This window comes from Neofelis nebulosa, chromosome 5 (genome assembly GCF_028018385.1).
Source record: "Neofelis nebulosa isolate mNeoNeb1 chromosome 5, mNeoNeb1.pri, whole genome shotgun sequence".
Classification (NCBI taxonomy): domain Eukaryota; kingdom Metazoa; phylum Chordata; class Mammalia; order Carnivora; family Felidae; genus Neofelis; species Neofelis nebulosa.
In genome coordinates this window covers 51,473,053-51,498,728 of record NC_080786.1, presented here as the reverse complement: position 1 = coordinate 51,498,728, position 25,676 = coordinate 51,473,053, and the positions used below count along the sequence as shown (strand labels likewise).

Here is a 25,676-nt window from a genome sequence, read left to right as displayed (position 1 = left end):
AAAGCATGAAGAGCGGAGGGACAGAGTGAGAGGAAGACAGAAGATCCAAAGCAGGGTTTGCATTGTCAGCGCAGAGCCCAGTGCTGGTCTCCAACTCACAAACCATGAGATCATGACCTGAGCCGTAGTCGATCACTCAAGCAACTGAGCCACCCTGGTGCTCAAAGGATATTAAGTTTTAATAAGCAAGTTGCAAAAGTATGATAAATAGTATGATAGCTCACATAAATTTTTATAACACTCTAAGCAGTATTATGAATGCTTATTGGTATATATACCTGGGGTTGAAATATAATACCATATTTGGAATCACACCAAAATTCCTGACAGTAGGAGGTGGATAAAAGAGAGAAGGAAATGTTACTAGAAAGGGAATTAAGGAAATCTCAGTTTCATCTGTAATTTTGTTTTTTTAAAAAATCAAGCAAAATATCAGTATTTATTAATATGGCAAGTACATGAGTATTTGTTACATTATCCTTTGTATTTGCTTTCCTGTCTTTTTAAAAAAATTATTTAACCTATAAGTAAAGTCTAAGAATAGAGTGTTGATAGATTTGACTACATAAAAATATAAAGCTTATGAAAAAAACCTATCATGCACAATAACTTAAAATGAAAATATGTGTAATAATCATGAAAGACAAAGTTTAATATCCTGAAGATACCATAAGTTCATGCAAGTCAATAATCAATGGGCCAAAGGCATTGAGCAAACAACTCAAAGGAGACTCAGTTCAAAAAAAGTATTCTTCTTCATCAATAGTCAAAGATACGAAAATTGAAATTAAAATAACATTCACATTACCCCTTTTAATCCATTTTTAGAAGGATAATAATCAGTTCTAGCTAGAGCAAGGGAGTTTGGACACTCTCACACATTTTTAGTTCAAGTGTAAATTATTTCAACACTTCTAAAAAACAGTTTAGCAATACAGGTCAAGAGTCTTAAAAATATTCATATCCCTTAACACAGTGGCTCCATTTCTAGGAATCTATTCTAAAGAAATAATCTGAAATTTGTACAAAACCTAAGATATGCACATCAAATAAATATTGTGGAATTATTTATAAATAGCCTAAATGTCTTAAGACATACACATATATGCCTCCATATGGAAGAATATTAAGAAAACAGGAAAAATCATATTTATGAGGAATGTTTAATGACACGAAACAATGCTATGTCAAATGCCACATTGCAAGATAAAAAATTATTTATATAAAAAGGATTATTTGGAGGATTACCCATTAAAACAATGAAAAGGAAATATACTGAAATGTTAGCAATGGTTAACTCTGGTTGATGGGACTAGCATATTTGAAATTTTCTGTTAGAAGTTCGTGTTTCTTTTATAGCCAAAGAAAAAAATTATTGCAGAAGTATGACTTTTAGTTACATTGCTTTCTGTAAGTAAATGTAAATGAACAGTATATTTAAAATTTTTTTTTTAATGTTTTTTATTTATTTTTGGGACAGACAGAGACAGAGCATGAACGGGGGAGGGGCAGAGAGAGAGGGAGACACAGAATCGGAAACAGGCTCCAGGCTCCGAGCCATCAGCCCAGAGCCTGATGCGGGGCTCGAACTCACGGACCGCGAGATCGTGACCTGGCTGAAGTCGGACGCTTAACCGACTGCGCCACCCAGGCGCCCCTGAACAGTATATTTAAAGAAAAATCCATGTTAAGCTCCTCAATTTTCATTATAAAATAAAGATTTTAGAAAGAGGGCAGAAAATCCATTAGTCTACTTTAGAAATGAGGAGGATGGCCTCTGGGAGCAACTGGAGATACCATTAACAATTTCATGCTAGTGCATGTGCGGCCCAGCCCTTCAGAGGGAGCGGCGCTCTGATTATCAGAGACCCAGACAGTTGACAAAATTGATTGGGGATTGCTAAAAGATTGGAATTTGAGAGAGAAGTTTCCTTTATTGACACACATGTTCCAGTTCCCAAAGCATGGAGAAATTCCATATGCCACAGAAATGAGGTCTCAAAACTGCCCATTATGGAAACAAAAAAAAAAAAAAAAAAATTAAATTTACTGCTGAAATAAAATATGCCCCATCTGGCTAACATTTGGAGATTTGTTTTCAGTCCACATTGCTACAAACATACTTGACAGGTCCCAGGGTAATTGACTGTAGTGTCAAAGCATAAATAAAACTGAAGCACCAATTCTGGGTATAACAAAAGGAGACATTCTGATGCTCCCCAAGACTTAGATTTAATGTGTTGAGTTGCAGTATTAATACAGTGCTCGAGGAAATAAGTGCATAAATAAGGAGTGTGTTTATTGTATATAGGCTGTAACTATTCACATTCTTAAGGGAAATTTAAGTCTACATGTGTGATGTAAGTGACAAGTGTTGTAGGTCAGCCTCGAGGGAGACCAGGGTGTATCATGGTGTTTGAGAGAGATTAGTTATGTTGAGCCCTCCCTTTCAGGGCAAGCTAATGAGGATGGGGTAAGTGGGAATTGGGTTTGTGATTTGAAAAGCCTAGATTGGGGTGAGGACTTCTAGGCTGTAAGCTGAGAACCAGGAAAATATGATTGGCACTATCTAGGAAGCAAAGGCAAGGTAAAGAGAGAAGATTAAAAAGAAAAAGAAATGAAAAAAAAAACAATGTATGAATAAAATCTAGTGATTAAGAGGTAAACTCCATGAGAATATAAACCATAATAGGAATATGAAGGCAAGGGGGTTGAGAGGGCAGATTGAGGGTGGAATGTAGACACAGATGCAAATGTCTGGGACACCCCTGGCTCAAACACAGAACTGGTTGGGAGAATGGTGGACATTAAAATAGAGTCTGGGCTGGGGCATCTGGGTGGCTCAGTTGGTTAAGCGTCTGACTCCTAATTTTGGCTCAGGTCATGATCTCACAGTTCATGAGTTTCAGCCACGCATTGGGCTCCATACTGACAGCATGGAGCCCGCTTGGGATCCTCTCTCTCTCGTTCTCTCTCTGCCCTCCCCTGCTCATGTTCACATTCTCTCTCAAAATAAATAAATAAACTTTAAAAAATAGAGTCTAGGCTTTAAAAAAAATTTTTTTTATGTTTATTTACTTTTGAGAGACAGAGAAAGCAAGAGCAGGAGAGGAGCAGAGAGACCAAACAACATGGTCTGGGGTAATTTACCTCTGCCTCGTAAGCCATGGCAAGGAGCTTAGATTTTATTGCAATCTATGGGAAGTCACTGAAGAGTTTTGAGCAGCAGACATTATTACCCAGCCTGATTTCAAACGATCAACCTGTCTGCCATGTGAAGGCTAGATGAGAAAGGGGGGAAAAGTGGAATCAGGGAGATCATGAAGACTATTGCCCACCCAGATGAGAAAAGAGAGTAGGTGGAGCTGGGATGGTCCTGGCAGGGATAGAAATGAATGACACATTCAGTATAAATTTTGGAGGTGCAAAGGACATAGCAAGCTAATGGGTGAGTGTAAGGGTGAGGGAGACTTTTGAATATCTTAAATTTAAAATGTCTGTGAGATGTCCCAGTGTAATTGTCTAGTAGGAAAATCTGTGGTTTAGGCCACAGATGGAATTGTTGGCACAGAGGTGGTGAACACCACAGGAAGATTAAGGCAATCTGACAAGGCAGTCTAGACAGCCAAAGGACCCAATGAAGAATTGAATCCAGAGAGCAGTCCAAAGACAAAAGAAACTCAGAAAGTATAGAGGTCACATGTCTCAAGAGAATCCAAGAAAGAGAGAGAAAGAAAGTGAATGGGATTTGGCAGCCAGGTCAAGGCAGCAAAGTACAAAAAAGTGCCTATCCAATTGGGCAACTTCGAAAAGGCAGTTTTAATGGAGTTTTAAAGGCAAGGTTCAAAATGGAGTTGGTGAAGAAATGAAGAAGGAAGAATGAGGAAGGAGATAGCATCTGTAGAGAAATGTTTTAGAGGCTGGAGTTGAGTGGGTTCACAAATGGAGGAAATATGGAGATGGCTTGGAATGGAATTCTTCAGCACATGTTTGCAAATGTTGGGATGATACAACAGAGAGCGTGAGGGTGATGAACAGATGAAAGAAAGCGATTGCACACAGACACAGATTTGATGGGAGAAACATGAATGAGTTCTGTTTCATGACTTTTCATCTTTTTCAGTGACATAATGGGTAAGGCCATCAGCTGAAAGTGTTGATGGGGGAGGGAGGATGGAATATAGGAAGTTTGAGGAAATAAAGTCTAAAATGAAATTCTCAGACAAAAGAACCACGAAGTTACTAGGGAACTATAGCAGGACTGTCAGACCATGAGAAACATCCATTTGGGATCTGCAGCAATGGACTTAAAGTAAAAATGGAGGGGCGCCTGGGTGGCTCAGTCAGTTAAGCGTCCAACTTCAGCTCGGGTCATGATCTCACGTTTCGTGAGTTTGAGCCCCATGTCAGACTCTGTGCTGATAGTTCAGAGCCCGGAGCCTGCTTTAGATTCTGTGTCTCCCTCTCCCTCTGCCCCTCTCCCACCCATGCTATCTCTCTCTCTCTCTCAAAAATAAATAAACATTAAAAAAATTGTTTTAATTTAAAGTAAAAAAGGAAATATGATTTTCTCCAGTAGTGATCAGCTATTTAGGTGCTAAAACAGAGTTCATCCAAGCTTGAACTTCTGTCTTTTGGTAGAGTGGTAATTAAATGATGAAAGATCTCAAGGTAGGGGAGATCTTTAAGAAGATAGAGGGCCATGATGCTGACCAAAAGAAAAGGTTTAAAAGACCAAAAAAAGAAAAAAAAAAGTAGGAAACCCAGTTTGAGAAACAAAAAGATGGTCTTTAGAGCCAAGGGGAAGAAAAAGTTATTTTCTTTTTTTTTAAGTTTATTTCTTTATTTTGAGAGAGATAAGAGAGCACAAGTATGAGAGGGACAGAGAGAGAGGGGGACAGAGGATCCGAAGTGGACTCCATGCTGACAGCAGAGAGACCAATGTGGGGCCCGAACTCATGAGCCATGAGGCTTGAACCAAAGTCAGATGCTTAACTGACTCAACCACACAGGCACCCCCTAAAAGTTATTTTCTGAATGAGGAAGAGGATGGATTTCTGTTGAGCTTCTCTTCACAAGAATCTCTGCTTCTCCTCTCAGCCCCAACCTGTGCTCTACTACTCCCCTTGGAAACAAGAGTGCAAGCTCATCCATAGCACTACTGGCCAAGGGAAAAGCAGACAGACAATGGCCACCAGGCGAGATGAGGCCAGTGTGACCGTAGCTGTACACCCTACTGCGTGTGTGAGACTTGCAATGCTAGGTGGCTCTGCGAGAGTATTAGCTTAACCCCAACATGAACTTTTATCATAGTTTCTGCACTATCAGCAGACTCGCAACCCTCCGCCATAGCCACATAACAGTTCATCAGGGATTAACGTGATTAACATAAGAAGACAGGCTCCAAGGTGAAGAGAGTCCTTGAGAACAGCACATCCTCTGGAGATTTTTATAAGCATGCCTTTTGTTAATGTCTTAGGACTACAGAGTTTGGAAGTCTAGCCAGATTCTAAACTTTACCTCCCTAAATGCTGTCTCTACCTTCGTTCATATTTTTTTCCCCTTAAGAGCTATACATTATAACAATCTTTAGGACCCTCATTTAAACAGTTCTATACACACAATTCATATTAAGTGATTGCACATGACTTTATAAATACATTGAACCTAAGTGACCATTAACTATTTAAAAATTAGAAAATTGTTACCCTTACACTTGGCTAATTAATTCACACTATTACTATCTCCCTAACCACCACCCACACATATTATGCTCATGTTTTACATAAGCTTTTTTAAAGAAATTAAAATTGGCAGGATAAATATTTTCTCAGTATAGTTTAAAACCTGGTTTATCACATGTATTGTATTTCCTTCATTTTTCACAAGCCAGACTGTCCTATAATGAAGCTTATCAATTTTACTACTGTAGTGAACATTCCTTCACAGTCAGCCAGATGTTCTGCATCAGTCAAGGAAATTAAAAAAACACACACACTTTAGAGAATAGTTAACAAAATAACTCTATTCCTGGGGGAACAGAGGTATGTCACTCCTCCGAAAAGTCTATTTCAATCCAAATAGTCGTTTGGGTTCTTTTCTTAAACGATCAGTGCATGAGTAAAATATTTTACTTTTTCCCTTGATGCTATCATGGATATTGTGTGAGTGCTTACAAATCCCGGCCACTAAACTATTGGAATAAACAGCACTTTATTTCAAGCAAAGAGGAAGCGTGGTAGTTAGGAGCTCAGGATCTGGGTTTGAATCCTGTCTCCAGTGCTTACCGGTTCTTTGATTTAAGTCCTCTGTGCTTCATCTTCCTTAACAAGACACTAATACCCACTTCATAAGGATGTTAAAAGATTTAGAAGACATAATACATGTAGAGCAATTGGGTGGCTCAGTTGGTTAAGCATCCAGCTTTGGCTCAGGTCATGATCTTGTGGTTCATGAGTTCAAGCCCTGTGTCAGGCTCTGTGCTGACAGCTCAGAGCCTGAAGCCCGCTCCAGATTCTGTGTCTCCCTCTCTCTCTGCCCCTCCCCTGATCATGCCTTGTTTCTCTCTCTCTCTTTCTCTCTCTCTCTCTCTCTCTCTCTCAAAAATAAACACTGGGGGCGCCTGGGTGGCTCAGTCAGCTAAGCGTCCGACTTCAGCTCAGGTCACGATCTCACAGTTCGTGGGTTCGAGCCCCGCGTCGGGCTCTGTGCTGACAGCTCAGAACCTGGAGCCTGTTTCGGATTCTGTATCTCCCTCTCTCTCTGACCCTCCCCTGTTCATGCTCTATCTCTCTCTGTCTCAAAAATAAATAAACGTTAAAAAAAATTTTTTTAAAATAAACACTGAAAATTTTTTTTTAATTTATAAAAAAAAGAAGACATAATACATGTAAAATTCTTCGAACAGTGACTAGCACACAGTAAGAGCTCAGTACATGGTAACTAGTATCATTTTATTGTACTTCCTCTGCAAGACCCCTTAAACAAAATGAATAACAAAAGTTTCATCCTTTGAGACTGAGATCTATTTTCACAATAGCCAAAAATTTATGTAGGCCCAGGTCTATTATAAAAGGAGACTGTTCATACTGAATAATAGTTATTGTTTAGCAAAAGCTGGGTTTCACTAAAGTAATGAAATTTTGTACATGGCTCATGAATATACCCTACAAAATAGTTTCGGAAGAGACTTCTAAAAATGTTTTGAGCAGAGTCTGTGTCACTAAAATATGAGTAGTCTTTCAAATTTAACACTCATTTCAAAATATAAAATCCTGTTTTTTTTAATGTAAAAACTCAGTAATTTAAGTATCTCAGTAATCGACATATCAAGAAAGAGAACAGTCAGTGGCACTATTTGCCTTTTTTAAAAAGATTCTGTACATTGCGTGTAGATTAGCAAACTCTTGGTTCTAGGGAGACATTACCACATTACCCTCCTTCCTTTAGGGATTACGAAATAACCTTTATTTTTTTTTTAATTCAGTATACAAATATTTCCTAAAGTCTAATTATTTTCAATATATTGTTACATTGTTATACTATTTTCACTACAATTTGGGGTTATTACTGAAGGCCATTCCTAGAGATAGGAGCCTTTTTTAAAAAGTTCTTTGCTAAATACAGTCAATAGAATCATTTGATGCCTCATTCCAGGGGCTGGTAATTCCTTCTACACAGTCTCCCTTGTAGCCATGACAAATTGCTCATGCTCAGTGTGAGCCCCTTTCTTCATGGTCTTTTCCCAGAGCTGATGGGAAACATTAGAACACCACCCCGACTCCAGTGCTGCTGAGTAGTTCTTAGACCTTAGTCCATGCACGAGTCCCTGGAGACCTTGTTTAAATGCAAGTTCCTGGGACCTCTGTGGATCTTGCAAGTGGTAATTTTTGGGGTGGGCCTGGGACTCTGCATTTCTGACACACATGATCCAGGTGATTCTGAGGTAGAAGGTCCCACCAACTATTCTTATGGAAATACTGGAAGAGAGGCAAAGGCAACTGGAATCCAATTGACTCAGCTTGAATCACATCTCTCCCACCGACATGCACTGGGCATCTGGCCAAGTTGGTTAACCTCATCGAAGCTTAACTTCTTCATCTGTAAACTAGGAACAAATTCATCTGCCTGATAGTGTTGCTGGGAAGGCATTATGAGATGATGCATCTAGTTAAACACCCGGCAGAGCACCTGGCACAGTGAGTGCCCCATAAACAGCATCTATAAAATCATTGCTTTATAACCTTTGAGGCTGTGGTTAAGTCACCTGTTTAGTTTTCTCTTTTTTGGATTTGTAACAACTTAGATATCTTTATGGCCCTGCTCTGACTTTGTAAGAACTGAACGTTGTAGTCTGTGTCTGATCAGGGCCCAGGTACCTCATTATAAACCTATATATGTGTCTAATGATTCCCCAAATGGGCACACCTCGTTGCACCCTTTAATTTCAGCATCTCATTAGTGTTCCATTTGCCCACTTTGTTATTTCCCATTCCCTCACTAGTGTCCCCTTCCTTTTTTTTTTTTTTTTTTTTTTTGCCTTTCCTTTCGGTCCCTACATCTTCCTATGCTCATTTCTTTATTCACGGCATTAAATCCTTCCTTTTATGCTTGTCATGATTCCTTCCTTTCTGCACAGCTCATTACATCCCTCCATCTGTGAACCTCATTATGCCATCCCATTTTTATCTTGTTACATCCTCATCATGCACATATTATTAGCTCCTCCATTCATGCATAGCACTGCATTCTTTCTCTCTGCTTCTTATCGTGATCTGCCCTTTCCACCCTTCCCATTTAATGCTTCCATTTATAAATCACATTACATCCCCCCCAAATGCCTTCATCATTACACCCATCCATTTATGCATCTCATTACTTTTGCCCATGCACATTTCTATGTGCATTTCTATTTGTACATCTCATTATGGCCCCATCAAACATGCACATGTCATTACTCCCCTTTCAAATGTTCATGTTGCATTACATCCTTCTATGTTTGCATCTCATTACATCCAATATTCCTAGGTTTGGCAACAAACTAACAAAGACAGATAAGTGTGTTACTTGCTTTTAGAAAACAAAATATGTTTCTCAGGCGCCTAACATCAGTGTTTCTTAAACAAGTCACTCATTTCAGAAAGATTTACATATTTATCTAGCTAAGAGATTAAGAAAAAAAACACCCTCTATTTTATATGCATAAAAAAGAGCTCCTTATCTTGTTTTGTTCAACTCATGGTCATTATCACTACTTTGTATTATTTCTGTACAGTTTACAAAATGATACAATTATCCATGAATTTATTTGTGGCAACAACTCTCTGAAAGAGACAGCTTAGGGATCCCAGTCATTTTACAGAATGAGAATTGCATTGAAAGCACCAGGAAATTAAGTTATTTCCCAAGAACTGCTAGTGAATGGCAGTGGCGGGGCTCAAAGTCAGATCTTCTGTCTCCAAAATCTACATTCTTTATGCCATACCATTCCGCAGGAAAAAAAAAATCCCTTATTTCTATGTATCATGTGTCATTTAATCCATTCCATAACACTTCCCTATAACATACGCTGGTGTTTGCACGCTTTAGGTGCAAACCTAAAGCTTTAGGTTTGCTTTATTTTCTTTTCTAAAACAAAATAACATAACATCAATGCTTTGAAATAAAACACTTAGCATTTTGTGTTCATCTCTTTGTCCCTGAGTTTGAAGAACTAGATTACAAGAAGCTTTAGTGCGGAGTCCCCCAACAAGAAGAAATGCACATAGACTAAGATGCAAAAGTCAAGAGAAAGAGATGGTCCTTTACTGATCTTCCCCACCAAGACCAGCCTCATACAGGCAAAATAAGGGGACTTCCCTACAAGAGATTTGAGGGATACCAAGGAAGCGCCCCACCAGGTTCTGCACCTTTCTTCCTGACAGATCCTAAACTGGCCAGTCTCTGCTTCATTGAACTGTGTTCTCTGCCTCACTTTTATTTTCTATTTTATTATGAAACAGCTCATAAATTCAGTAAAGTGCAGAAAGATGATACCCATTCCCATCACAAGATAGAAGAGATGTTTACATTTCTTCCATATTTACTTCAAATATTCCCCTTTGCCAGAAGAAAGGAATTGCAAATATTCTCTTGAGGTTGGTGTGTATTATTTCTATTTCCACAGATATTTTTGTACTGTTGTTTTAAAATTTTACATATGTGTTATAGTGCACATATCTTTTGGATATCCTTTCTGTGCTTAACATTATGTTTTAAAAATATATCTGTCTGTTCACACATGTGAAGCTAGCTCATTCATTTTAGTATCTATAAAGTTTTCCATTGTATAAATAGACCAGAGTTTACTTTACCCATTTCTCTATGAGGGGGTAGTGCAACATCACATCTGCCTTGTTCTCTTATTACTTCATCAGTGCTGAGTGCTGTGCTCTACCCATTGAATGACTAAGTAGAGACATTTGAAATTCTCACATCATGGGAAGCAATGCCTTCTCCATAGATCCATAGCAAAGTCCGTTTTTTCCCCATTGTAACTGCTCCAAGTAGTAAACACATCAACAAAATGATAGTTCTTAAGTAAAACTGGACTCTGGCCAAATGTTGGTATGTACTTGTGTATTAAAATAATTGTACCTAAAATGGGTGGTCTGATTCCCAGACCTTGGGATACTTCTTATGTTAGCAAAAGGCAATAAAGATGGAAAAAATGCAATATTTGCCACAGAAATGTGGTTGATTTTTCCTCTGGTTAAGAAGCAATGGTTTAAGGAGTCATTGGAGACTACTTACTGCCAGCCTCTGATGCAAGCAGACCAATATGACTGTGGCCACCAAAAGTATGGCCTATTTCAGATATAAGAAAGGACTGTTAGATAGTAATCCTTCCAGAAACTTCAGAGCCTAGAAAAGCCTTCCATTGTGGTACAGAAGAGGAATTCTTCATATTGTGCTGGTGGGAATGTAAATTGGATCATTCTGACAAGCAATTTAACAGAACTTAGTGAAGTTAAGGATATGCATGATGTTCAATTTTTAATGCCTCATGCAAACAAGATTTCTGGAGCAGAGCAGATTATTTACAGCTAACAACCTCACTGACTCCCCTTTGCTTCCATTATTAATCCTGGGCAACACAATGAGAACCTGGTGTCATCCTACACATGCAAAGGTCCATACCGTAGGAAAAGAAATACTGAGAATATGAATGTGGATATTTATATGGTGGGGTGGGGGTGGCCAGCACCCCCACTCATCTGAAAGAAGGAGGGAAAAATTTTTGCTCCTTGGGAAAGATTCTGGGTTTCTCTACCTTTTGGAATATAAATAAATCTCTCCAGGGCGAGGATAAGACCAGTGTCTCCAGCTTGACAGCTTAGACATGTCTCTAAATCCTGGGTCTCATCCCCACCTTGAGATGTAAACACATACTTCTGGGAAGATAAATCTCTCTAAATGGTCTCTCACTTTCTAATAAGTCATAAATTAACTTCTCAAGCTTGTTCTTTTAGCCTGAGTCCCAAGTTTTAGTAAAATTTGCTCAGAAAGCCCAAACTATGCAGAAACATAAAAAAAAAAAAACCCAACAGATTTTCTGTACATTCTTAAGCATACCCTGTGATCTAATAATTCCACTTCTTTTTTTAATTTTTTTTAATGTTTATTTTTGACAGAGAGAGACAGAGCATGAGTAGGGGAGGGGCAAAGAGAGAGAGAGACACACACAGAATCCGAAGCAAGCTCCAGGCTCTGAGCTGTCAGCACAGAGCCTGACATGGGGCTCAAACTCACGGACCATGAGATCATGACTTGAGCCGAATTGAGATGCTTAACCCACTGAGCCACCCAGTCGCCCCAACAATTCCACTTCTGCATGATTATCCAGAAAAATTCTTACGTCCACAAGGGGATGTGTATGAGGATATTCATTGTTGCATGGTTCATGTAAGTGCAGACATGGGGCACAGTTGGCGCCTATCACTAGAGGAATGGTTACATTAAAATGCAACAGTGGCAGATGTGCACCACATCTTTCTATGGCAGTGGCAACAAACTAAGTACACATACGATGCCATGTACTCTTGAGAGTAACAAGCAAGAAATGGAATGTGGTCCATGGCATAACATTTATGAAAATGAAAAACACAGTAAGCATATTTCTCAAGAACCCAGACATGTTTGAAGAAATATATCAAACCCAAAATCACTTACGTAAAGGCGACGTGGAGCATCTGGGAATGAGAATGGTATCAGGGATAATGAGGGGGAAATAAGAGAAAATAACCTGCATGGCTGCAGAGTATGGTTATGTTGCTAACTGACTTCCAGAGGAGAAAAAGAAAGCCCCTTCACTGAGCTCATTCCATATCAGCACCCTCTTTGGTCTAGTACCACGTGGTAGTACAGTAATCCCCCTGCTGTATTCTTGGAGATACATTCCAAGACCCCCAGTGGATCCCTGAAACCATGGATAGTACTGAGCCAAATATATACTATGCTTTTTCCTCTACATACATACCTATGATAAAGGTTAATTTATAAATTAGAACACCTGAAAAACAAATAATCCAGTGAAGAAATGGGCAGAAAACATGAATAGACACTTCTCTAAAGAAGACATCCAGATGGCCAACAGGCACATGAAAAGATGCTCAATGTCGCTCCTCATCAGGGAAATACAAATCAAAACCACACTCAGATATCACCTCACGCCAGTCAGAGTGGCCAAAATGAACCAATCAGGAGACTATAGATGCCGGCGAGGTTGTGGAGAAACGGGAACCCTCTTGCACTGTTGGTGGGAATGCAAACTGTTGCAGCCACTCTGGAAAACAGTGTGGAGGTTCCTCAGAAAATTAAAAATAGACCTACCCTATGACCCAGCAGTAGCACTGCTAGGAATTTACCCAAGGGATACAGGAGTACTGATGCATAGGGGCACTTGTACCCCAATGTTTATAGCAGCACTCTCAACAATAGCCAAATTATGGAAAGAGCCTAAATGTCCATCAACTGATGAATGGATAAAGAAATTGTGGTTTATATACACAATGGAGTACTATGTGGCAATGAGAAAGAATGAAATATGGCCCTTTGTAGCAACGTGTACGGAACTGGAGAGTGTGATGCTAAGTGAAATAAGCCATACAGAGAAAGACAGATACCATATGTGTTCACTCTTATGTGGATCCTGAGAAACTTAACAGAAACCCATGGGGGAGGGGAAGGGGAAAAAAAAGAGGTCAGAGTGGGAGAGAGCCAAAGCATAAGAGACTCTTAAAAACTGAGAACAAACTGAGGGTTGATAGGGGGTGGGAGGGAGGGGAGGGTGGGTGATGGGTATTGAAGAGGGCATCTTTTGGGATGAGCACTGGGTGTTGTATGGAAACCAATTTGACAATAAATTTCATATATTTAAAAAAAATAATACAAAGACAAAAAAATTTATAAATTAGGCACAGTAAGAGATCAACAACAAATAATAATGAAATAGAATAATATAGCAATATACTACAATAAAACTTATGTGAGTGTAGTCTCTCAGAATATCTTATTATACTGTACTCACTATTCTTCTTGTAGTGACAGGAGATGATAAAGTGCCTAGTGAGGAGATAAACTGTGGTGAATGATGCAGGGAGTATGACGTAGTAGCTTTAGGCTACAACTGACCTACTGATGATACATCAGAAGAAGGATTATCTGCTTCCAGGCTGGGGTTGACAGTGGGTAACTGAAACTTTGGAGAGTGAAACCACAGATAAGGGGGGACTACTGGACACAGCAGTGCTAAATGCTCAATATACAGTTATTAAATGCAGGTGGCAACCATTGATGCTGGCTGTCATGCCAATGGTTCCAATGATTACATTTTACTGCTATCACCACTGTAAAAATGTCAAATTTTCTTCATATTTTGAACACTGGTAATCTTTTGCTCTTGCTTCCACTCTGATTAAAAAATACTTTGCTGCCTTTAATGGACTAAATTTTAAAAGAAATTAGGTTCATAAAGAAAGTAATTGTGGGTTTAGCAAACATTTATGAAGCTTCGCCCAATTTTCCACCTTTAGTTTCCACTCAATCCATATGCTTACATTAGCTTTTGCATAAACTGCTTTTTTTAAACTCTTATAATGTTTACTGCCAACATTTTATATTCACATTATTTTCTCATGATCCCTAGGTGAATGTGAAAACTTTACTTTTTGAATCAAATCAAATAATCTATCATATTTGTTGGTTCTTACATGAAAGAGTTCTTCAAAACTTCTCTCGGAAATGAATCAAACATGCTTTCTTCCAGCCACTTGGAGCCAGACCCATGGTTGGAATTGCCACAACTTGCCAACAAGCAGTGTCCCAACACACTGGTACTCAAAGGACAGGGAAAAAGTCAAGTCTATTCTGTGATCTATAGTAATAGTAAGGAGCTGGCCACATTAACCTTATATACTCATATGTACCTAGAGTTCCCTTATTAGTCTGGGATAGAGAAAGGAGAGACAATGGAACAGAGTGCGTGTGTGACACCTACATTGAATACAGAATTATGTTATGAGTGCTTCTGGCTCAACACCCTTGCTGCCTCTGCTCAGAGCCTGTCTCCCACCTGTTGCCCACTCCTTCCTCACACATCCCAGCCTTCTGCCAACTTTCAGATAAGCCTAAACAGCTTCAATTTTCACGCCTCTTCTCTTCTTTCCAAGTTGTACAATTTGGAATAATAATGTCTCTGATCTTCAAGAATGGAATTTTTGCTCTTGCAACCAGATTGTATATGTTGTCATTTGAAGCAAAACTACTATGGAAAAGTATAAACATATGCACAAGAGGATTGAAAAATTCCTCAAATACCGATTAATGGAAACAAATCAGTCATCCTCATCTGTTCCCAAGGATGTAGGGTTAACCACCAGTCATTGCACATCAGAATAACCCAGGAGCTTGTTTAGAAATTCAGATTCCCAGGCACAAACACAGGCTGGTCACATTAGGTTTCTAGGAATGGAACCTGTGTTTGATGTCTGTAACAAGTTTCCCTGGGATTCCAGATACCGACACCTCCTAAGAACCAGTGATTTGGAAAAGCTGAGAACAAGCAGTCAACATGCTATATTGATGGATTTAGACAAATATTCTTCAATTACTAACATTTTATTCTAAAAACTTGTTTTATAAAATTAAATAAAATGAATTCCTGTAACACACATAGAGATGCAGGTATATTTTTTAAAAATATAACTGAAAGGGCTTAGTGGGCATAATTGAATAGACATGAAAGTTTAAAACCTAAATGCTACTGTTGATATAAATGGGAGATAAAATCTGTGTGTCTCAGTTAGTAAACATTTACAAAGATTCATTGAACATCTATTATGAGCAAAGTGATATATTCAGTATTTTCAGAAGCTGTAAAATAATATGGAAATTAATCTTCTTGGAGCGCCTGGGTGGCTCAGTTGGTTAAGCGTCCGACTTTGGCTCAGGTCATGATCTCACAGTTTGTGAGTTTGAGCCCCGCATTGGGCTCAATGCTGACAGCTCAGAGCCTGGAGCCTGCTTCGGATTCTGTGTTACCTCTCTCTCTGGCCCTCCCCTGCTCACTCTCTCTCTTTCTCAACAATAAAAGAAAAAAGAAAAGAAAAGAAAGAAATTAGTCTCCTTGCCAAGGGGGCTTTAATCCAGTTGAGAGCTGAAAGAGTCACACCAGAAGAAGATAAAATCATAACCAATCACAAATAAAGATATATTTCAGCTTTCCTCTGTGAGGAATACTATGCACCCAATGCATTATTGTATCACATCCTTGGAATATGGGACAATGTCTCCTTCATCTATTTATCCTTGTTTCCTGACACCAGGTGCTATAAATACTAATTGCTATAAATTGAATAGTAATATTTTTCAGAAGTTGATTTAAAAATTAAATTATAGCATAAATATTCTTTAGAGTTTCTTTTGCTAGTTTATTCATTCAGTGCACAGTATGTTTCTTACAAGACGCTATGTATGCTTGCACAATGTGGGACAATATGAATAACATAAAGATAAGTGATATAAGGATAACTCATTAATTTTTTCCCTCAATAAATTTTTGCACACCCTGGACTCCATATAGTTAGAATTCGTACACTAGAAATAGCTGTAAAGACAGAAAGCCCTCCTATTTTGTGCAAATATTGGAGATCATTAAAAAAGGAAAAAACCTCTTGTTTACATATCTTAAAGCATACTTGAAGTATGTGCCTAGAGTTGATCCCATTAACCATAGGCACACAGAACACATGAGGCAATCCTATGTTTTGTATCTGTGCAAAAAATAGCTTTAAACAGAATTTAAATGTACCAGAACCCAAAGTTCTTCCAGATGTATGCTTTCACTGATTTCTGGAAAATTGTTTCCCCATACCCTCTCACACTACATCGACCACTGTATAAGACCCAGAGGCCACTTTGCACTTTTACAGAATCCATAGCATTGACTCATGCTGTCGTTATCATCAAAATAACGTTGTAAATATCCTCTCATCTTTCCAGGCTATTTGGCTATTTTTCCCCTAAGAGGCTTTGCAAGAGACTTTTTATATAGTTCTCCAAATTCCTACTCCCGTTAATGATTTTTAAAAAAATAGAGAAGCGTTCATTTAATCGGCTATTTAAAAACATCATTTTTCCTCCAGGGGCCTCTATCCCTTTTGAATTCGATGGTATTTATCAAGAAAACCTTTCTTACTGTATTCTTACTATGATTATGTATCTTTTTCTTTATATTCTTCTGGTTTTATTGAGGCCTGATTTGGAGCGTTCTCAGAAGAATGTGACCTAAGTAAAATCATCATTTTCATTGAGAATTGGCCAACAGGGTGTCTGTCACCTTCCCTTCTTCATGGCACAATGTCGGTATTGAGTCTTTGTGCTACATAACAAATTACCCAAACCTAGAAACTTAAAAAAACATATATTTGTTATCCCACAGTTTCCTTGGGTCAGGAGTCTGCTTGTGACTTAGCTGGGTCTTCTGCTCAGGGTCTCACAAAGCTGCAGTCAAGATATTGGCTGGGCTGTGATCTCATTTAGAGGTTTGACTGGGAAGGGTCTGCTTCCAAACGTGGTTAAGCTGTTGGCAGATATCATTATTTGGGATTGTAGGACTAAAGACATGGAACTCTTACTGGCTATTGGCTGAAGGCTGCCTTGAGGTCCAAGAGGCCACCCACAGTTACCTGCCTTGTGGCTCTGTCCATAGGCACTTCACAGCATGGCCTTGCTTCTTCAGGCCAACAGGAGAGTCTCCCTTATGCATCTGCTAACAAGATAGGTCTGTGTGTGTGTGTGTGTGTGTGTGTGTGTGTGTGTGTGTGTGTAGTGTGTGTGTGGTGTGTATGTGTTTGTGTACATAATAACATAATCATGGGATTGATATCTTATCATCTTTGTCATTTTCTCAGAAGCAAGTCACAGGTCTCTCCCACACCTAAGAAGGGTTTACATGAAGGAATAAGCACCAGAAGATGGGAATTATGGTGGGGGGGGGGGGGTCACCCTAGGGTCTGTCTACCACAATGCCATGGAACTAAAGTACTTCAGGGAGGAACTATACTTAGATATGAATGATTTTTATTATTCTTCTGGGGTCTAGTTGTTTTAAAATAAGCTTATAATTCTCTAAATAAGTCAATTTTAATTCTCTTGGTATTAAAAAAAAAAAGCCATATAGTAATTCTCGGGCAAGGCCTCAGAAATTATAAGACCCAGGAGGGTAAAGAAGATAAGTAGGAGAGAGAAATAATGACCTCAAGCACAGTCAAGAAACCAAAATTCCAAAAATGTACGTATCGCTATTTGATGGTTTGTGTTTGCTTGTTTTGTGATTTATTTTGCTTTGATTTTCCAACAATATTTGGAGCTACATGTGTTGCATCTGTCTCTCTTCAAGGTTGGCTGTTATTGCTGATTTCAACAGTTCAGAGAATTACCCTCTATCTTCTTCAGTCAGTTCCCTTTGCATAACACCTAAATCCTCTAAAGAATTAGCCTGCTTTTGACTTCAGAACTTGAACGCTGGGATGTAGCTTGCCATCTGTCCTAAACTTTTTAAGTAACTTATTGCCAAGACAAATGTGGATTGTAGGCAACAACCTGGGACATTTCTGGTCTCAGAACAGGAAAAATAAAGGAACCCTTAAGTATTATTTTAAGTTCTTTGTTTGTTAGCAGTGTTTGTGGTGAATGAAAAATTGATCCTTGGTTGTGTGTGAAATAGAGAAGTGATCTGCATGCCAATGGCCAATAGACTTCAGAGACTTCACAGTTCTGAAACTGAGATTTATGAACATCTGCTTTTCCCCCATAAATTTAAATATAGATTTCATCCTTTGAAACCTGCAAAACTCCCAGGTGCTTCTTCAGTCTTTATCTTGGGAACATGCTTTAAAAAAAAATGGTATTAAATGTTAGCAACTCAAAATACTATTATTCAGCATGTTGAGGCTCCAAGATGTCTAATGCCAGAACACAAGCCATAATAGTCTTAATAAAGAATGCTGAAAAGTATTTCTTTCTAGTCCCAGTTTATGCCTTTCATAATTCCACAAATATTTATTTATGCTTGCTTATGGGGTAGGCATTTTTAGCGCTGAGATCACAGCAGCCAATATAACAGAGAAAATCCCTGCCTTCATTGTGTTTATGTTCCAGTGAGTGTAAATGTTCTCTTAAAAGAATTCCCTTTAAATGTTCATAATACTTTCATATGGTTCATTGGAAAACTTTGCACTGGGCTTGCAAACCAATGTTAATCCATTCCTGATGTTGGACTAGATTCTGGGGATACAACTGTGAACAAAGTAGATCTTTATTCTCGCAGGGTTCTTAGGGCTTGGCATATTTCTCACCTCTGTTAAGAAACATAGGCCTGGGAAACAGGAGCTTTGGGGTAGAAACTGAGGAGCCACTTGCCCATTCTTTATTTTTGAGCCATCGTAAGCAGCACAAACAGTGCCTCCATCCTTTGGCTCTTGGGCTTACTAAGAGCTGTTACTATGGTAAGATATGAATGGTAAGATAAGAATGTGTGGACCACAGGAAGGGGAATAAAATCACAACTCTGCAGAGGACAAACACATAAGTCAGCTAGGCACGTGGAAGGCTAGCAAAGACATTAAATCCCTCTGAGGAAAGCAAGCTTTTAAGAGCGCAGTTCTGACCACCCTGTAGCAGAGGACACAAGGCATTTACATAATAGGAAAGCCTCAGGAGGACAGTAGAGCTATTTAATTTGGTTAGGCTAATAGTATTCCATCCATTTACAGTGTAATAGGACGTTTCTCCTCTGCCTCTTAAACAGGAACATATTGGCACGATGCCACAGGGCACATAAAACAGCGCCAGTCTTCTTGGTGTGTCCATTCAACTCAGCTTTTGGGAGGGGGAAAATTAATTAATTTACTGATAAGTAATTTAAGACATTATTTTCTATTAAAACCAATACAGCTGCACCATGGAATATAATTCAGGATTTGCATATACCGTTAAGATAAAATATAAAACTAAAACAGTGCCAGAGCAAAGGGCTGAGGGATTAAGCCCTCTCCCATATTTCCCACCAGCCACCTATGAAGCCAACCTAACAAAAATAATGTTTTGATATGGATAATGGATCCTCAATTTTGTGCAAAGTGTAAATAACAGACAAACTCCCCTACAACTTTCCTATCAACCACGCTGTCCCTTGCGTACCCCTTCTTTTTAGAAATTCTGGAGTTACCATTAGATGTAAGAAAATGTTGGACAACTTCAGGCCCCACCCCCGAGCCCTGGGGCCTAGCTCTGGGGCCCACGATCACTGTCCTCTGCATTTAAGAGAAGTCCCTTGGAAGGGTTTGAGATAGGTGCTCTTTTGCAAGATGGGCTCAGAGAGGTTTTCTCAATGCTCCCTCCTTGTCCTTAGCACTGAGTCTGAGTACTGGCCATCCTGCTCCCATATCCCTTTTTTCCAGTCTCTGAATGCTATGTAGCAGGCAGATCAGCTTATGTGCTTTGTGCTTTGTGTTCCTGGAACAGGATCTGGACCAGGTACAGCTCCATCTGGAAGAAGTGAGATTCTTTGATGTATTTGGCTTCAGCGAAGCAGCAGGAGCATGGCAATGCTTCATGTGCAACAACCCCGAGAAAGCGACCGGTGAGAGACCCCTCCCTTCCTCTTGCTGCTCAGAATCACTTGTGCCCCTGGGGTTTACAGGGACCTATGAGCCCTGCCATTCTAACTGGCCTTCTTCTTGCATGAACGTCCTAAGTTGTAATAATGCACAGAGGTATGCCTGGTGGCCTCTGCCTCATGGTGAGAGAGATATTTCCCCAGAGTGGGAGTGAGAGAAAGGGAAGATGTTGAAAGGGAGAGAAACGTAAACCAGAAACGAGCAAGAGAAACAACACCTTATGTGTAGTCATCAAGAAAGTAGTACTGGCTATTTTGTCCTGAAAGCATTCATTTCAGTCCAGATGACCCTGAGGGTTAGAGAAAAAGAGGTGTTCTGTCAAAAACCTCAAAGAAGGGAGATGCCGCTAAAGGAGTGAGTGCATGCACAACCCTGTCATCTCGTGGTCACCCCTTACACTTTCAAAAAACATTTTTTTAATGTTTATTTATTTTCAAGAGAGAAAGAGACAGAGCATGAGTGGGGGAGGAGCAGAGAGAAGGAGACACAGAATCCGAAGCAGGCTCCAGACTCTGAGCTGTCAGCACAGAGCCCGACGTGGGGCTTGAACCCACACACCCTGAGATCATGACCTGAGCCAAAGTCGTACCCTTAACTGATTGAGCCCCCCAGGCGCCCTACCCCTTACACTTTTGCTTGTGACTCTGCTGTGAAACACTTCAAGAGTGAGGAATTAATTGAGGAATACCTTCCTAGCTGTTATTCACCCTTTCCCTCCGTTTCTGCTGCCCAAAGAATTTGGTCTACTGACTTTGCCTAAAAATAACAATTAGTGAATATAAGCCAAGCCCTGTGCTAAACATGTCAGCTATAGCTCATTAACATTTACAATGATCTTATCAGGTTGGTACTGATATTATCTCCATTTTACTTATGGGAAAACTGAGGTACAGAGCAATTTGATTAACTGAGGTCAGACAGGTAATATATTAATAGCAGCAGGTTTTGAACTCAGTCTGACTGCAGGGCCCATGCTCTTAACCACTCCACCATTCTGCCTTCCTGGTTACACTTGCTCCAATCTGACCAGTGGAGTCAGGTTGATAATAAGTCTGTTTTCACAAATTATGCTGTCCTTGGAGTATTTCATCACTCATTTGCCTTCTGAGGACAAAGAGTTCTCACCACTGACAGTGCTCAAGAACTGCAGTTTCAACCAAGAGAACAACGATAAAACACTGCTGAGCCCAAAGCCACTTTGTAGATGAGCCACTCTCTAGAGAGCCACAGACTGCACCACCTGTACCCGTTCCTTTCGTTTTAGGATGTTGAGCATCTTAAAGATTACCCATTGTGGCAAGTCTATTTTCTTGCTAACTGCCGAGAAGTTAAGACTGAATGGAAGAAAGTCTGTTTATTTGGCCAGATGGAGCTGTGAGGGGCTCATGGAGAGGCACCAGCTGAATTGTATTCGCCCACGGAAGAGTTGTGGATGGAAGAGGCTGGCAGTGCAGGATGGCAGGCTTTGGGAGGCACAGATTGTTGGCTGATTACAGAGTCTGCACTGAGCTGATGCCAGAGTGAACACCCCAATTTTTAAAAAGTTAATTTGAGCAAATAAGGAATTGGGGAATTGAATGTCTCCATTATAAAACTTTCTCATTAGACCTTATTCCACCTATGGAAAACAGCATAAAAGAAACTTTATTTGAGAGCATGGCGAAGTAGGGTTCTTATCCTAGATGGCTCTGAGAGACCCTTAAGAATTCTCCTTCCAAGTAAGCTGAGTCCTTAGCCCAATAAGCATTTAATCATATCTGGCCAACGGAGGCCTCAGAAGAGGGGCTGGAAGTTAAAAACACAAAGTGTTCCTTTAATATATGCTTTCTCAAATTCTCTGCCGTACACGTGAAAAGAACAGTTTGCACATTTACTCTTTCTTACTTGTGTTTCTCACAGTTAAATATAGACTGAGAACATATAGCAATAAAAATTCAAACAAGGCCAAATATTTTATAGCAGAACATATTGAATCAAAATGCTTGGCCCTAAAAACTTCAGTGTGCTTAGCTTTCTTTGTTCATTTCCTTTTGCTACATGAAAGGGGATGTGAGTCTGAGAGAAATCCTATGTTCAACTATTATTTTCACCAAAAACTCTTGATTCCCTGAAAAATGTATGTAAGTTGTTGATCTCATCTTATTTTTATGTAAGCATCTAGATTATACATTTCATAGAAATGAAAGGTCTAACATAATGCTGCCGACACATATTATTCATGGAGACAATATTTACATTCCTGTTCTTAAATTTTAAAGATGATCGAGACATAGGAATAAATATTTTATTATTTTGTTATGCACAGCAAACATAGTACCCGAATCCTACTTTTCATTTACGTAATGTATGTTTGTTGTATTGGTTGAATGTCTTCTGCAGGCCAAGGCTTGGTATAAAATATGAGTAAGGTGCAATATCTCTGCTCTGAAGGGGTTCATAATCCAGTTAGGGCCAGAAGGCATATATGGAAAAGGCTAGCATACTTCCTTGTATGTTTATAGCAGGGAATGAATACTTGCTGAGTGAGTGAATGAATGAATAATATTTGGAGATGACAAAATCAAATATGCCTCAAATATTAAAGTAAGATGTTTCAAGATTGTGATTATGTATTAATCAAATCAAATACATCACTATAGCATACCCAGTGCATTGCAAATCTGGTAAATGAAGATGGGGCTTCTTTCCTCCCTGAGGTAAGTCAATATATAAAAAACAAATAGCCCCCAGCTTAGCCCCTGACAGACTGTACCTGAGTCTTGTTACTGCTCTGGATTTAATCAGTGCCCTCAGAGTCCAGATTCCCCTCACGGGGTTCAACCTCTGAGAGGATGGGTTTAAAGAAGTAGGATAGGGGAGCCTAAGACAAAAGAAAGTTTTTTAAAAACTGTATTATTTTTTAAGTACTGACAAATGGTAAAATAATTGCTGTCAAGTATTCATTGTTCCAATATAAAACAAAAAGTGCTGTTTAGCATCTCCATAAATGAGAAATAAAACATGAGGCATTTATAAAATTTCAATTAGACATCAGGAAAGACATCCTAAAATATAAATCCTCCTTAACAGTGTGTAGACCAAACTAGGGGACCCATTCAGAAATTGACAGCAAATCATCTGGCTTACACGGTCACCTAAGTACATTCCCTTTTTCAGATTAAAGTCTTATCACCCACCAGCACTCCTAGCAACATACAGACATTCACAGGCATTTAATATCTGATAGTCAGTAAAATATACTTTGAATCCATTAGATGAAGATAAACTTAGAAAAAACTGAATGCTACAGTAGTCTAAAGTCTAAAAATGAAATTGTTATAATTGCTGTCATTTATCATACCAACAATGAGCTGAGTATTTTTCTTATTATTATTGACTCCATTTTACAGATGAGGAGGCTGAAACACAAAGAGGTCAAGTAATTTTCCCAAGGTCACATAGCCACCAAGTGGTAGAACCAAGATTCAGTGCAGCCTAATTCCTGAACCTGAGATTTCAACCTCTTAGGCAAATCCAAATTGAGGACATTGAGTATTGGAAATTCCAATTATATTCCAAGTATATTCCCATTCCAAGTATTGGAAATTCTACAGTGTTATAATATCTATTTCTCTGATGACTTATTCTACTTAAAAAAGAACAGGGGCTTTGTTATGATAATGTGTGGGAAATCATCACATGCAGGAAATACGTACGTAGAAGCTATTTCCAATCCTTCCAATTGCTGACTCAGTTTCTGATAATCATTTTATAAAAGTACAGAATAGACAATTAGAAAATCACTGTAATAACTCAAGAGTCCTCTGAGATTTGCCTGGTGGTGTTTATTGCCAATCCTATTACTACACATGAATGAGAGAATAGAGATTGAGCAAGTGGATAGAACAGAACAGAACTTACTTCTGGAAAACCAAGCAAATCCCCTTTATCAGTTGCCCTCATGTCTTGGAACTGCTAGTGCATGTTAGCAGTAACAGTTAGTCAGCATCATCCTGGAACACATCTGGCTTCAGTCACATTTGTTAAAAGGAGGAGGAAGGACTAGGTCGTAACTTTCACTCTTATTTCTCAAGACACGTGGGATGCCTATGTTCTTACACCCTACAAAAAATAACTTAGAGACATCTCGGTTTTGGCATGCGTGTCCTCCTCTATAAATCTGAGCACTCCCCAGTGTGATTACTCTCTTAGTCACTAGATATTTAGATGTTGAATATGATCGTCTGTAAGAGGTCTCCTTAGGTTATAAAAGAAAATGAAAGCATTTTTTTTTAGACAGCCTTCTATCACGATTCCTCTTTAGAACGTGATTTCAAATGTTTGTGCTATAGAAGCAGGCTCCATTAAACGGGCAAATGGAGATGGTTGCAAAATGATATGAAGAAAAGAAAGAGCTCTCCCAGGAGATTTTCTTCACACACCTCAAACTGGTAATAGCCATTGTGTCTCTCCTTTGCCGACACCTTCAGTGTGGACTAGATAACTTTCCACTCCAAATACCAATGTGAAAATGGGCTCAATGGCCTCTGAGGGCCCAATCTATGGGTCACAAATACCTCTGTGAGTCCATTAGTATGGAAACATTGAATGTCATTATCAACTTTCACAGTAATTTGAAGGTAACAAAAAAGAAAACTCCATTTTGGATTTATGTAGTGGCTAGGTTTGCCCTGTGATGCCTTCCCTCCTACTATGTATGTTAGAATATTGCCTTATGTCCTACACATGGGTAGAGTCCCAAAAGTAGGACAGTGCTTATGTAGGATAACCTCACATTTTCACATTTACCTACTGTTAGAGACTACTGAATATGCATTCACTGCATAAAATTGAACGCCAGCTTGTTGTTCGAAGATATTTTCAATTATTTAATGACAAAATAAATACATACATAGTGACTCAGATTAATTATTATCCTGAAATCTTTTTTCTTTTCCCTCTCTTCCCATTTTCCTGTTCTATGCCTTTCTGACACGGGCATGCCTCTCTCTTTTAAACCTTCCCACACACTCACAGCTCACTTGCTCTCTCTCTCTCTCTCTCTCTCTCTCTCACACACACACACACACACACACACACACACACGGAAACACCACTACCCCCAGATAATAAATTCCTCTCCTCTGTTCTTTCTATTCTCCCACACTTCAGCACACACAGCATGTTGCTACTAATCTTCCCTGACTGGACAGTGAACAGGAGAAGAGGAAGTATGGGTTATTCACCTTTCTATGCCCTACACAGTACTCAGTACCCAGTACATAGTAGTGTTTAACAAGCATCTGATGTATGGATACCAAGTAATTCGTGGATTATGTAAATGATAGAGTGAGTGTGGAAGATTTGTTTTGAAATGCAACTTTAAAATCCAATACCTTCTTAAAATTAAATAGACACTGAACTGAAACTTAAAGTAGCAACTTTTGCAAAATAAATCTTTATAAGAAGAAAATGTTG

At 39.1% G+C, this 25,676-nt stretch overlaps 1 protein-coding gene across 6 annotated transcripts in view; it reads left to right on the top strand.

Annotated features, from left to right (window-relative positions):
* The window catches only part of VEPH1 (ventricular zone expressed PH domain containing 1), a 257,721-nt gene that overhangs the window by 201,645 nt on the left and 30,400 nt on the right, over positions 1 to 25,676 (top strand). For all 6 annotated transcript variants that reach the window (XM_058730317.1, XM_058730315.1, XM_058730314.1 and 3 more), the window contains one exon: positions 20,065 to 20,182. In XM_058730317.1, the coding sequence (XP_058586300.1) occupies positions 20,065 to 20,182 (118 nt within the window). The remainder of the gene's footprint in view (positions 1 to 20,064; positions 20,183 to 25,676) is intronic.